General features: G+C 36.2%; 1 protein-coding gene across 4 annotated transcripts in view; it reads right to left on the reverse strand.

Moving 5' to 3' along the window:
• Positions 1-13321, reverse strand: part of Dys (Dystrophin) — a 932899-nt gene that overhangs the window by 565282 nt on the left and 354296 nt on the right. For all 4 annotated transcript variants that reach the window (XM_090379791.1, XM_090379790.1, XM_090379788.1 and 1 more), the window contains exons 22-23: positions 12043-12258; positions 6010-6123 (exon numbers count right to left, since the gene is read on the reverse strand). In XM_090379791.1, coding sequence (XP_090235917.1) covers positions 6010-6123; positions 12043-12258 — 330 coding nt within the window. The remainder of the gene's footprint in view (positions 1-6009; positions 6124-12042; positions 12259-13321) is intronic.

Here is a 13321-nt window from a genome sequence, read left to right on the forward strand (position 1 = left end):
AGAAACAGTCTATAAATAAATTATAATAAATCTATAAACAATTTGAAATTTAAAAAATTGCAAATATTTTATTAATGAAAGGTAACATCATGAGAAATGAGAATAAATCCTTATTTAGATATTTCAATAATGAAGTCTAGTGAAGTTGTCTCTTTTTTTTTTTTTTTACTGCATACGAGTCTTTGTAGCATCGAATCCCATCGTGTGAAATTTGCTGTACCTTGATGGAACATTCAACATTCGGGTCTCCATTCGTAATCACCTCACAGGCCACATCGAACCCCCCAACCCCCCCCCGAAAAACTTTCTCCAATTCTGTTGAAAATTCTTTCAGTGCCACTTCAGTGTTATCCACTTCAGAATCGTTTTCCTCTTTTTCATATGCAGTTTGTTTATCAATTTCAAGGGGAGTTGCTTGTTTGTTTGTTTGTTATTTGGAGCATTAGCAACTAAGGCCATATTGCTCCAGGAATATGCGGTGGTCATTCCCTGACCTTTCTGCATCCTCCGTATTTGGTGGTCATGGGCTCGAATCCCAGTCTAATCAAGAAGCACGTGCTATGCACTGCTGCTCCTGCCCACCTGGCTACGGAGGCACCTCAAGGGGAGTTGCATCATCTAAGTCATTTGCATGCGAGTCAATACAATCAAGTACATTTGGCAGTGTCCAAAGTCACGAATCCCAAGTCTTTTTTGATCATTTAAATATCTTCAGCAATTGTCTGAACTTGCAATTCAAAACCAGTGAAATCATTTGCCAAATGGAGAAAAAACATGCTGCCAAACAGAACGTATGTTGTTGACAGTGATTTCTAGCCAAGATGCAGATATATTTTCGATCGCATTTCTCCTGCTTAAGTGAAATCACTTGAGAAAAAGTTTTCCACAGATAACGCCTTGAATGTGGCAATTATACCTCGATCCATGGGTTGTAAGAGAGACATTGTGTTAGGTGGAAGAAAGCATATTTTTACATTTTCATTGAGATCAGAAATTTCAGGTGGATGGCCTGGTGCACTGTCTAAAAGCAACAAAACTTTGAACTCCTCTTCATCTTTGCAGTAATGTGCAACCATCGGACAAAAGTAATTTGTGAATTATTCTGTAAACAATTCTCTTGTATTCCATGCTTTCTTATTGGGTCGCCAAATTACAGGCAATGTGCTTTTTACGCAACCCTTTAGAGCTCTTGGGTTTTCTGCTCTCAACACGAGTAGAGGCTTCAATTTAAAATCCCCAGATGAGTTTGCACCCAACAAAAGTGTGAAATGATTTATTGATGCTTTATATCCAGGTTGGGCCATTTCATTTTTAGCATAAAAAGTTCGTGAGGGCATTTTTTTTTTCCAGAACAGTTCAGTTTCATCGATGTTGAAAATTTGTTCGTCCTTGAAGCCACCTTTAATGATGTCTTTCAATTCACTGGAAAATCTTGCAGCAGCATCTTTGTTTACACTTGCACTTTCACCTGAGATACGAACATTGTGGCCGACCGGGCTAGCCGGGTGGGTAAAGTGCCTGCCTGGCAGCCCAAAGGTTGCAGGTTCGAATCCCACCTCAGGCTTTGATCAGAGTAGGGCAAAAACCTTGGGAGGTGCATTATGGCCACAGAAGCCGATGTGCCAACAACTACCAAAAAAAAAAAAAAAAAGAACATTGTGAAGCCCAACACTGTCTTTAAAGCAGAAAAACTAACCATAACTGGCTGTATGTATTTCTTTAGCATTTTCTTATGCATATTATAAAGGTTCATAGCTTTCACTTGAATGATGTTTTGACTGAAAGGAATTCTCTTTTGATTACAATCTTCTATATTAATAAAAGATGTTCCATATTAATCAAATCAAGGGCAAACTTATTTTGTTTATTTATCACTTTCATCATGTAAGAAGCTGTAGAAATTCTCTGCTCTTTATATTGTTCTTTCTTTTGAATAAACGTTTGCACTGATGCTTAATTCATTCCATTTCCCCTGCACGATTTTAGCATATGATGCACCATCTTCGTGGCACTTGATACTATCAAATTTTTATTTCTGATGTAAACCATTTACACTTAGTAGCACCACTGCTTTCATTACTTATCCTTTTTTGACTCCATTTCGTATTTAAAGTGGTAAAAAATAAATTGTGAAATGAAAAGTTTGAAAAGCTATCATTTCGTCTTGTTAGGATGGAATTATGAATACTGAACACTGGTGCATGTGAAACAATAGAGTTGGCACCACAGCATATATGTAGAGTACCTAGGCTACGGAAACGCAGCATATACGTAGAGTACGTGTCTACAGTATTGAATGAGTTTTAATATGTACAGTAAATTTTCTACTTAAACTTAATTGAAAACTGTGTTAAAGTGAAACCAGTGTTTGAAGCCATGTTGAGCGAGGTATTGCTGTACTTAAAAAGCCAGTTTCCAAAAAAATTTGTGATGCAAAGTTGAAGGAGTGTATTCATAGGCCCACAAATTGGACGGCCTTTAAAGGATGAAATCTTTGAATCTAAATTTTAACTCCACTGATGTCTGAATAACCTGCATGGAAATCCTTCAGAGCTGTTGTTAGCAGGTTTTTATGGAATAAAAAAGTAGTAATAGTAGTAGTGACATGTGATGCAGGAAAGCAAGCGTATGAGCTTATACAGCATCAGCCAAAAAAAAAAAAAAAAAAAATTTTTACAAAACAATTCCCTCTAAATGTCTGTCCAGTTCTTCCTTAAATTTATTTAACCTATCAACTTCCACAACGACAGATGGAAGTTTGTTCCAGCAATTAACCACCCGCTAGCTAAAGGTAAATTTCCACACATCTATTCTACATCTGTCTTTCCTGAATTTCAATTTATGCCTCCTTAGATTTGTAATCTGAACAAGGCGAACTTATTTGTTTATTTATCACTTTCAATCCCATCAGAATTCAGCGTGATCAACCCATTTGTCTTATACACCTCAATCAGATCACTTCGCAAGTGCCTAGTCTCCAGCCGCTGCAATTTGCAGAACTTAACCTCTCTTCATAAGAGGATCCCTTCATTCCTCTCACCAATCTTGTTGCCCTTCTCTGTACACGCTCAAGCAAATCTACAGCCTTCCTAAAATGAGGCCTCCATACCTGTATGCAGTACTCAAGGCATGGCCTGACCATTCTCTTATATAGAGGGACAATCACCTCCTTTTCCTTGCTAGCAAAATTCCCGTATATCAGGAGTGGTCTACTTAATTTGTGATGTGACCTACTTTTTCCCTTTAAAATGTGCTGCAATCTACCATCTCAAAAATTACATTGCACAAGGTGCACAAATCGAGGGATGACTGTGTATTTAAAATTCGTCGTGATCGACCGAAATTAAATCCGCAATCAACTGGTAGATCGTGATCGACTCGTTGGCCACCCCTGCTATATATCATTGACAAAACCCCATGACCTACCCTGGCAGCCTGTCTGCATTGCTCAGAAAACTTCATATCTGACTGCACAATTATTCCCAGGTCTTTTTCATTTTCTACCATCTTAAGTGTAGTACCATATGCAGTACTTTGCATTTGTCAATGTTAAACTCCAGTTGCCACTTCTCAGTCCATCTGCCGAAATTTTCTAGATCCTGTTGCAGTAGCACACTGCCATTACTGTCATTAACAACCCTGCCAACCTTTGTATCATCTGCAAACTTTGACATTAAGCCTGATACACCTTCATCAATATTATTGATAAATATACAAAACAACAGTGGACCCAACACCAAACCCTGTGGGACTCCACTAATAACATTAGTCAAGGAAGAGCAGCACCCATTGATTACCACCCTCTGTCTTCTCCCACTCAACCATCCTTTTATCCCTTGTAGCAACTTACCCTTAATATCATTCTGCTCCAATTTGTACAGTAGTCTTCCATGCGAAACAGTGTTAAAAGCTTTCCTGAAATCCAAGTATATGATATCAAAATTATTTTTTGTATCCAGTACCTCTGTAACCACACCATAATATCCAATCAAGTAATTAAGTAGAGCACCATAAAGAGTTTATAGAAGAATTTTTACATAACTATCAAAAGTTAGGATGCCGAATGAAGCCGAAGATACTCTTCCTACATTCACACCTGGACTTCTTTCCGGACACCTTGGGATCTGTCAATGACGAGCGGGGGGAAACGATTCCACCAAGATATCCACACTATGAAGCAGAGGTATCAAGGACGATGGAATCCAGCAATGATGGGTGAGTATTGCTGATTTCTGATGTGAGGACCATTCTGCTCAAAAGAAGAAAAAATAACTGTAAATAGTACGATTTCTGATTTTTGCCTCCACTTTTGTGGGTAAATTGCCTATTTAAATCCAAATAGGTGTTTATAAAGTTTAAATATGTTACTTTTTATGAATTTGGAATGTTTACTGGTCATCTTTTCTATTTCAAGCAATTAATTCACAAGAAAAATAGTCAGGTGCATTTAGAAAAGAAAAATTCACAATTTTTGGAAAAAGAGCATGAAGCCATAACATGAAAACGTGATGTGCTAAACTTTCTACTGTCATTTTCATTTTCAGCACATGCAATTTAGTCAAAATCAGTTGATTTTGTTCATTTATTGAAAAAAAAGTTAAATTTGTTGGGTAATGTTATTAATAAGAATAAAAATACAGGCAGTTCTCGCTTTACGAGTTTTCGTTTTATGAGTTCCAGGGTTTACGAGTTTGTTTTTTTTTTGTTGTTGTTTTTTTTCAAAGTATCAAGTATCAACAAAATATGAAAATTATTTTCATATTTTATATATGAAATATATTTATATATTTTCAAAATATATATGAACATTAATTGCAAAAAATGAATGTTAAACATTCATAAATACCGAATTTCAAACCACGTGCATAGTTATACAATACAGTGTACCGCGCTTTACGATATTAATCTGTTACCATCGTATTGTGAACCAAATAACACATTGTCTTTTGGTAATTCATTCCACAAACTTGGAAGTTGAAATTTTCGCTATATAATTCCCGAAAATGTCATTTTTATTGTGTAAATTGTATTAGTTACCAATTCAAATCATTAAACGCACTACACTTTCATCATTATCATATGTTATAAGAACCAATTTTGAACGACTTTGTGATATTTTTCTGCAGCAAAATTCTCGAAGTCACGACCATAAAACAATAAAAACAATTTGCACTTTCTAGTTTATTGGGCTTTTCTGTTACTGCAAGCGATTATAAACAGGTAGTAAACTAGATTCTTGCATTTGCCAAAATCCCGATAGCTGGAATTGTGTGGTTTTTTATATTATGATGGTGAAATATGTTTGCCCTTTACTGAATTCTTCAATCATATAAAAAACAAATAAATTTTCAGAATCTTCTCTTCATTAAACTACTTTAACTTGTAGCAAGTTTACTTCAAGTAAACTTGTTATTCGGCACAAATCGTGTTGCAATATCTGCTTTCTGTAATAAACTGCTTATGCATGCTATTGAAATTTTTTAAAGAAAAGAGAAGATTATCTTGGAAATAAACGCCTCTTGAAACATTTCTTAAGAAGACGACCTTTGTGCAAAAACCCAATGAGTGCTGAGCCAATAATAAGTGACCAACGAGTGTGCATTTTTAGTCGATGATGAAGAATAAACATTCTGTACATCATAAATAATTTCTCTATTATTATAATTTGCTTGATTTTACAAGCTATGTCTTCATTTCTTTGGATAAATAAATTATTGTTTAAACAAACTAATTAACTAACTAATTTCATTGTTAATAACGTAACCCCAATTTTTAACATTGGTCTATGGGAAATAAATTCCTGCTTTACGAGCTAGGAACAAATTAACTCGTAAAGTCGAGAACTACCTATATAGCCAAATATAATATGCTGAATCTCTGTAGAAATTAGAGATTCATGCCCAAATAAATGTTTACTTATTATCACAACTAAGATTTATTTATACCCAAGGCCAGTGAATTTCTAATCATATCAAAATCTATCCAAAATTTACAATATTGCTGACATACATTACTCTGTTCAAGTTGTGCTTCCAATGTGCCCAAATCTCCAAGAGCAGCATCTTCTGCACGTAAGAAAACGTCTACTTCCTGCATCCAACTTGATAGACCATCTACTTCTTCCTAAAATAAAAAGAGACATAAAAATTATCATGTCTTCAAAGGCAAGACAGCAGAAAAGTGGGAAAATATCAAAGAAAAACAGCATTTATAAGCATGGGAGTCATCGGAAAGTAAGTTTACAAGGCATATAAAAAATCAGTACCTAAGATGCTCCAGCACAATGTTTTAAACTTTCCAAAATAAACAAATTTTATCCTTCATTTGTAGACATCTCAATCAAGCTAGCCACTCATTTTGATTATGAACCTGATGTTCGGAGTCACAACAAAGTGTAGAGAAAATGAATTTAAGATTCACGTATTAAATTTTTAACTTTAGCAGACTTCTTGTCAGCTAAAGTTAACTTAAATTCCTTCCTCTTTTTTTTTTAATGAAAAAACCCCAAAGACGAAAGGTATTAGAACCTATAGTACTTAGTACCATGCTTCAGTTGAGAAGACAAAAGAAGATATTTGTTGACATTAGACTTTAACTTCTGTAGACTGTAATTTTCAGGAAATATGTAAGAAGCAACGTTGTTCCAGAAAACGGCAGCTGAATGAATAAACAAAATAGATGAAAAGTTGGTTCTGTGAGATTGAAGTTGGACAACAAATGGATGTTGGCTGGTGCAATCAAGTGTTCAAACTCTTTTGAAAGAGAGAGCGAGAATTAGAGAAGCTAACTCAGAAGAACAGTGCCCATGGAAGTAGCTGTAGAAAAGGCATGCAGCAGAAACAGTATGTCTATGAGACAGCGAGTGGAGAGACTCTGTTAGAGATGAGTCATTAATTAACCTAACTGCCATCTTCTGAATTGAATATAGAAGCTTGAGACAGGTTTTGGGGACACCACCCCAGCTGTGGGAAAAGTATTCCATGGCAGGGCAGAATTGCAATTTGTGCAGAGTGAACAGCAACACCAAGAGTGAAAGAGAAAACCAAGTTTTTTAGATGCAGGGAAACAATATTTGTAATGTGCTCATGCCAAGAGAGAGATTAGAAGTCACGGTAATCTCCAAAAGAGATATATCAACTTGCCTAGAAATTGGAGAGTCACCAAAGATAAGCATACAGCAGAAGAATCCTTTTTGCGATATAAGAAAAGACAGAGTTTTAGAACGATTGATCAACTAAGTTGTCTTTGCCCCACTGGGAAATTACCTGGAGATTGGCATTAAAGGAACTGGTAGCAGATATTTGAGAAGTTGAATCTGATTGAGCAGGGCAAGGTTTCTCAAAATGGAAAGTGGAATGCAATGTACTATCATCGGCAAAACTATGGATAGGATTTCCAGTCAATGGAAGAAGGTCATTCATATACAAGAGAAAAAGAGTGGGAGAAAGAACTGAACCTTTGGGGACACCAGCATTAGTGGAGAAGTTAGAAGACAGAGAGCCATCTACCATCACCCTCAGTGAGCAATCAGAGAGAAAACTGGATGACCAATTACAAAAAACAGTTCGCAAACCATAACTGGAAGCTTGTTTAGAAGACCTTTATGTAAAAGGCAATCGAAAGCCTTTGAGATGTCAAGAGCAACTGCTTGTGTGTTTGACTGAACTTTTCCATTAAATGTCCATAAATGAGTAACACAAACCAGAAACCAGAATAATGAGTAACACAAACCAGTGGATCGACACTGATGGAATCCATACTGGCGATCATTGATCAGACAGAAGGCTTCTAGGTAGTTTAAGAGTTGGCGGTTAATTGATTTCTCCATTACTTTAGAAAGAGTAGAAGTAATTGAAATGGAACCAATATTGGATGGGAGGGATTTGTCACCATTTTTTTAGGAACTGGCTGGATATGAGCAAATTTCCAAGCAAAGGAAAAACACCTTTGGAATATGAAAGTGAAATAAGGCAGCAAAAAACAGCAGTAAGTTCAGGAGCACAGAGTTTGAGAACAAGTGGAGAAATACCATCAGGGCCTGGAACTTTCTTAGCATCAAGATTTGTCAAAATCCTTCTGACATCCTTTTGACAGAAGACCACAGGAGGCATTGAATGGAGCACATTGAGAATGGAGGGAGGTATTTTACCAAGATCATCAATATACGAGTTGGAAGAAAAATGGGATGCTATCAGGTCAGCTTTATCCTTGGCTAAAGTGACAACAGAACCATCTGGTTTTGACAGAGGTGGGAGCAGAGATGGGCAAAAGTTGTGGCCAATAGCTTTGGCAAGAGACCAGAATGCTCGGCTACCATTAGGGTAAGAAGCAAGTTTTCTAATTTTAGCCTGTTCAAAATCTAGTTTGGACTGATTAATAACTGCTTTACAATTGTTGTGAGTTTTGGTGCAGGCAGAAAATGAAACTGCAGAATTGGAAACAAGCCAATTACAATATGCAACATTCTTCTCTCGAACAGCCTTAGCATATTTATTGGAAAACCAAGGTTTAGATAAAGGCCGAGATTTTAAAGTGGAGTGTGGAGTAAAGGATTCCATTCCTACAAGAATAATTTCACTGACACAGCCTAAGCAAACACTGACATCAGAAGTTTTGAAACAGTAATCTGACCAAGGAAAAGAAATCTCGCAGGTCATCCCATATTTCTTGTAATGCCAAACAACACGAGGATAGGAATAGCCATGAGATAAAGGCTCCACTGCAGAAGACACAATCACCAAGTTGTGATCTGAGGTGCTTAAAGGACCACTCACTTTGACCGTGTACTTACAAAGGTTGTTTGTAAGAAAAAGATCAACTGTGTTGGCTGTATGGTTAGGATTGTCCAGTATTCTTGTAGGTAAATAAACAATATGTGCAAGGTCATTAGTAATTGCAAAAGCCTCGGCATCATGATCAGCTGGGTCTGTGTGATTAGAAAAAGGAAGCCAGCTGGAGTTGTGAACATTAAAATCACCAAGGAAAATTACCTCACTGTTAGGAAAGTTGGGCAGGAGAAAGTCATGTTGCAAAGAGTCCCAAGTCAAAGAGCCCCAAGTGATTAGTGGAGTTGGGAGAATGGTAGAGACAACAGATGAATTTGACAGAATGAGGAAGAGAGATTTTAAGAGGAGATTCCTTAAATAGGAAATAACAAAACTTGAATTGGAGCAATATGGCCAAAGCTGCTCTTGCACCATTAAACCCCAAACAACAACAACAAGAGGAGATTCCAAATTACCAAGTCTCTGACAGAGAATATCGGAACCAACATATGCACAAGTACCACCTTTGAGGCAAAAAAGAATCATATAGCAAATAAATTGGACAACCGAGATGAGCAGTAGTTGAATCAAGCGATAACTGAGATTCTGTCAGAAAAAATACATGAGGTTTGGCAGACTGCAAGTGGAAATGAACATTTGAAAAGGAATTATTACTACTCATAATAGTTTGTCTTACTGTATATTACTTTCAGCTATATAAGCACGCTCTGCAAGAGTTAGTCATTCCTTGCTTGTGTCAGGATGGCGAGTTACTTGCAGTTGACGCCACAAAGAAAGAGTGCTATTGTTGCTTTATGTCAGGAAGGATGTTCTTCCTGTCATATTGCTTATAGTGTCTTGTAATCAGTCGACAGTTAATAAATTTCTTTCTAAGCTCAAGAATACTGGTTCTGCTTATAGGAAAAAAGGAACCGGATGCAAACGAGTCTCTATGCCAAAAAACAGGACCGCACTTAAGTGCTTATGCCTTAAAAACCGTAAAGCTTCTTCGTCTGAGCTGAAAAGAGAATGGGAAGAACATACAGGAGTGGTAGCAAGTGCAGTAACAGTTAGAAGATGCCTCTTCAAAAATGGACTTGTAAGGAGCATGTCAAATGGACCCCTGAGCAGTGGAAGTCAGTTTTTTTTCTCGGATGAGAAAAAATTAAACCTGCATGGTTCTGATGGGAGACAAATGATTCGCCGCAGACATGGGGAAGAATACCATTCAGACTGTATGGTGTCTAAAGTGAAATTCCCTACCAGCCAAATGATATGGGGGTGCATTTCGTATCGCGGAGTAGGTCACCTGCAGTTTATAAAAGGTTCCGTAAATGCCAATGGATACCTGGCTATATTGGAAGGCAAACTGCTGCCAATCATTAGAGACCATTTCAACCTGCCAAGTAACTGCATCTTTCAGGATGACTCTTCTCCTTGTCATCGAGCAAAAAGTGTAAGTAGGCACTTTAGCTTCATTTCTACATTAGAGGTTCGACAGTAATGTCTTTATATTTGTTACAGGTGAGTGAAAAAAATGGTTAGAAGAATGGTCCATTACAACTCTTAGATGGGCAAGAAACAGCCAGGACCTGAATCCTATAGAGCAGGGTGGCCAACGAGTCAATCGCAGATTTAATTTTGGTCAATCACGACGAACTTTAAATATACAGTCATCCCTCGATTTGTGTACCTTGTGCAATGTAATTTTTGAGATGGTAGATCACGGCACATTTTGAAGGAAAAAAGTAGATCACATCACAAATTAAGTAGGCCACTTCTGCTATACAGAACTGTTGGGATCATGTGGAATCTGCAGTTGCCAGAAAGAAACCAAAGACCCTTCATGAACTTGAGGAAGACATAATTCGTGTTTGGAACCACAAACTATCAGTTGATTATCTTCAGAAATTGATTTTGTCAATGCCTCAACGGTGTGCTGCTGCCATCAGGGCCAGAGGCAGTTCAACTAAATATTAGTTTGTACCTGGTGAACTTTTCATTTTGTTTTCCATTTAAAATGATAAACTGAAGCAAACAGAGTTTCTGATAACGTTTCAGCCATAATTGCCGTGTTTACCAAAACTGTTGTATAAAGGTTGCAAATGCTCATTTTGGAATATTTTGAGGGCACCTGTCAAATACTAGTTAGCTTTGCCTTAACTATTAATAAATATCTTTTGTTTATATTTCTATTTGTGATACTAATCATAAATGTAACATACAATCGCAAAAAAGGTTAGAAATGTGAAATTGCTAGATGAAAGAAAGTGCTAGAGGATGCACTTTTCTTTGAACACCAGTGTATTTTGCACCTCATGTAGTGGTGTATTATAATAAAATATGCATTATGAACTACTATCTACTTTTTAATTCAATTATTTCTGCTCTATCATTTAAAAGTTTACACTGTGATATTTTATTACACTACACAACAAACTGTAAAGAAAGAAATAAGCATTTACAATACTCCCTAATATAAAAGGCCATGAAATCAAAACCTAGAGGAATTAATAACAATGCAACATCCCCCTTATTGACAAAGTACATGTACACAGAATGACATGATTATGTAATCAAGTCATTCTCTTTGTCCTTGTTTAATATTTTACCACAAATTAGTTTCTCTGTAAGCAAAGTCTTAATATGGAAGTGTGTTTGCTATAAGACACAAATAATCTTGAAAGTAAACATATAAAGCAGCAACAAATTCCACGATTTGTTGTGTTTTTTTTTTTTTTTTTTTGATAATGAAGAATTCTGATCAACCAGATGGACTGTCATGCCCATCTTACAAATGGCACCATTCCATTCACACAATACTATCTAAACATTTATAAATTCTATTAGCCATGTGTACACCTGGCTCAGGTTTGATAAGAAAACATCTGTGACCTATAATGGTGTACTTTACATATAATGTTATAATTACTCATTATAGAATAACTACAATGTCATTTACAACTACCAAAACAGATAAGTAATATTATTTTATGTCCCACTGCACACATTCTATCTGTACAGGCTAATTGTATAACTTTGTCCAATTATTGAGTAAAACATGATACATTTTAGAACCAATATTAATCGGATACATTCAACTCTGATTTGTACTCTGAGGCTATTCTTCAAAGAAATTTACCTAAGAATCCCCCCCCCCTGCCCTAATGAATATATTTATTTAAACTGACCATTATTTTCCTCAAACAGTTTATATTTGGTATTTATCAAGTGCTTTTTTTTATCTATAATTATATTAACATGAGTTTTCACATACCTGAAATTGATTAAGTTGATTAATAGTTCTTTCAAGATATTCTTGTCTTTCTTCCAATAAGGAACACACCTTACCCCAAAGGATATTCACTTGCTGAAGCTGCCTTTCAAGACTTTCTAACCATGAAACTTCTGCATCTGTTTGCAGTAGCTGCTCTCCTGTTGTGTTCACATACTGTAAGTTTGCTTCTTCCTCTTCAACTGTAGCTTGAAGTTCCTGAAAGTTCATTACAACACTGTTAAATTTGTCATGCACAAAAAAAAATAAACAGAAAGTAACTATACATAGTTCATTTGGCAGGAACAATTTCAAACATAAGAAAATAAATTTCCGTCTACTGACTGAGACAAAGTACATAAAATTGTAATGGATCCCACATTTGTAGTGCCATGCACATATACACACAACATGCATACAATGTATGCAACATTCTAGCTGAAATACTGTTTTCAATCTTCAACAAGCCATAACTAACCAAAAAGCCAGCTGTCCAAATATGGAGGATAGAAACAACTGATGAAAATTTAATCACATGAAGAAGAGCCAAATGATAATGAGATTCCTGGTACCAGTAGATAAATTACTTGCTATTAGGAATGAAAATACTACTGGTCCATATTTATAATGGATTAAGTGGTACCACACTTTGTAATATATAGCAATAGAAACAAAATAACATTCAAAGTAATACAAGTGACCAATATGTCTCAATAATTAACAAAATGCCTATTGAGCTGGACATCAGCTAGAGGAATTGCTACACGATCACGCACAAGCTGCTGTACAGGACGATCTGAATGTTGTTGTTGTTGGTATTAAGTTTAAAGACCTAAGGACTACTGAAGCCAAATTCTGTCAGTTCAGTTCATAATTTATTTCATATATCTTGAAACAACTGAATTATATACATACATATAGGCCAGCAAGCTTTATGTTAAGAGTTCTTCTATGCTGGCATGATTTCCATGAAAATGAGATAAAATCTGGGCTTCGTTCAATTTGCTGAATGACTAAAAGATACCAGAACAGAGGGATAAATAAAGAGCACAGTCTACAAGAAAGTAGCAGACTGCAAGTTAGGTGTGACAGGATGTGCACTGGGGTGGATCTTCTCCCAATAAAAAAAAAAAAAAAAGGGGGTATGTAAGATGAGTACAGTCAATTCTCAGGTCTTGCTAATACCAATTCTTTTCATCTGATTCGTCTGAAACTAGAGAGCCACAACTCTGGATCTTGTTTTATTTCGTAAAGTTTGTTATTGGTATTACTTTTCCAGGTC

This window comes from Mastigoproctus giganteus, chromosome 8, assembly GCF_048544385.1.
Source record: "Mastigoproctus giganteus isolate SK-2022 chromosome 8, ASM4854438v1, whole genome shotgun sequence".
Classification (NCBI taxonomy): Eukaryota; Metazoa; Arthropoda; class Arachnida; order Uropygi; family Thelyphonidae; genus Mastigoproctus; species Mastigoproctus giganteus.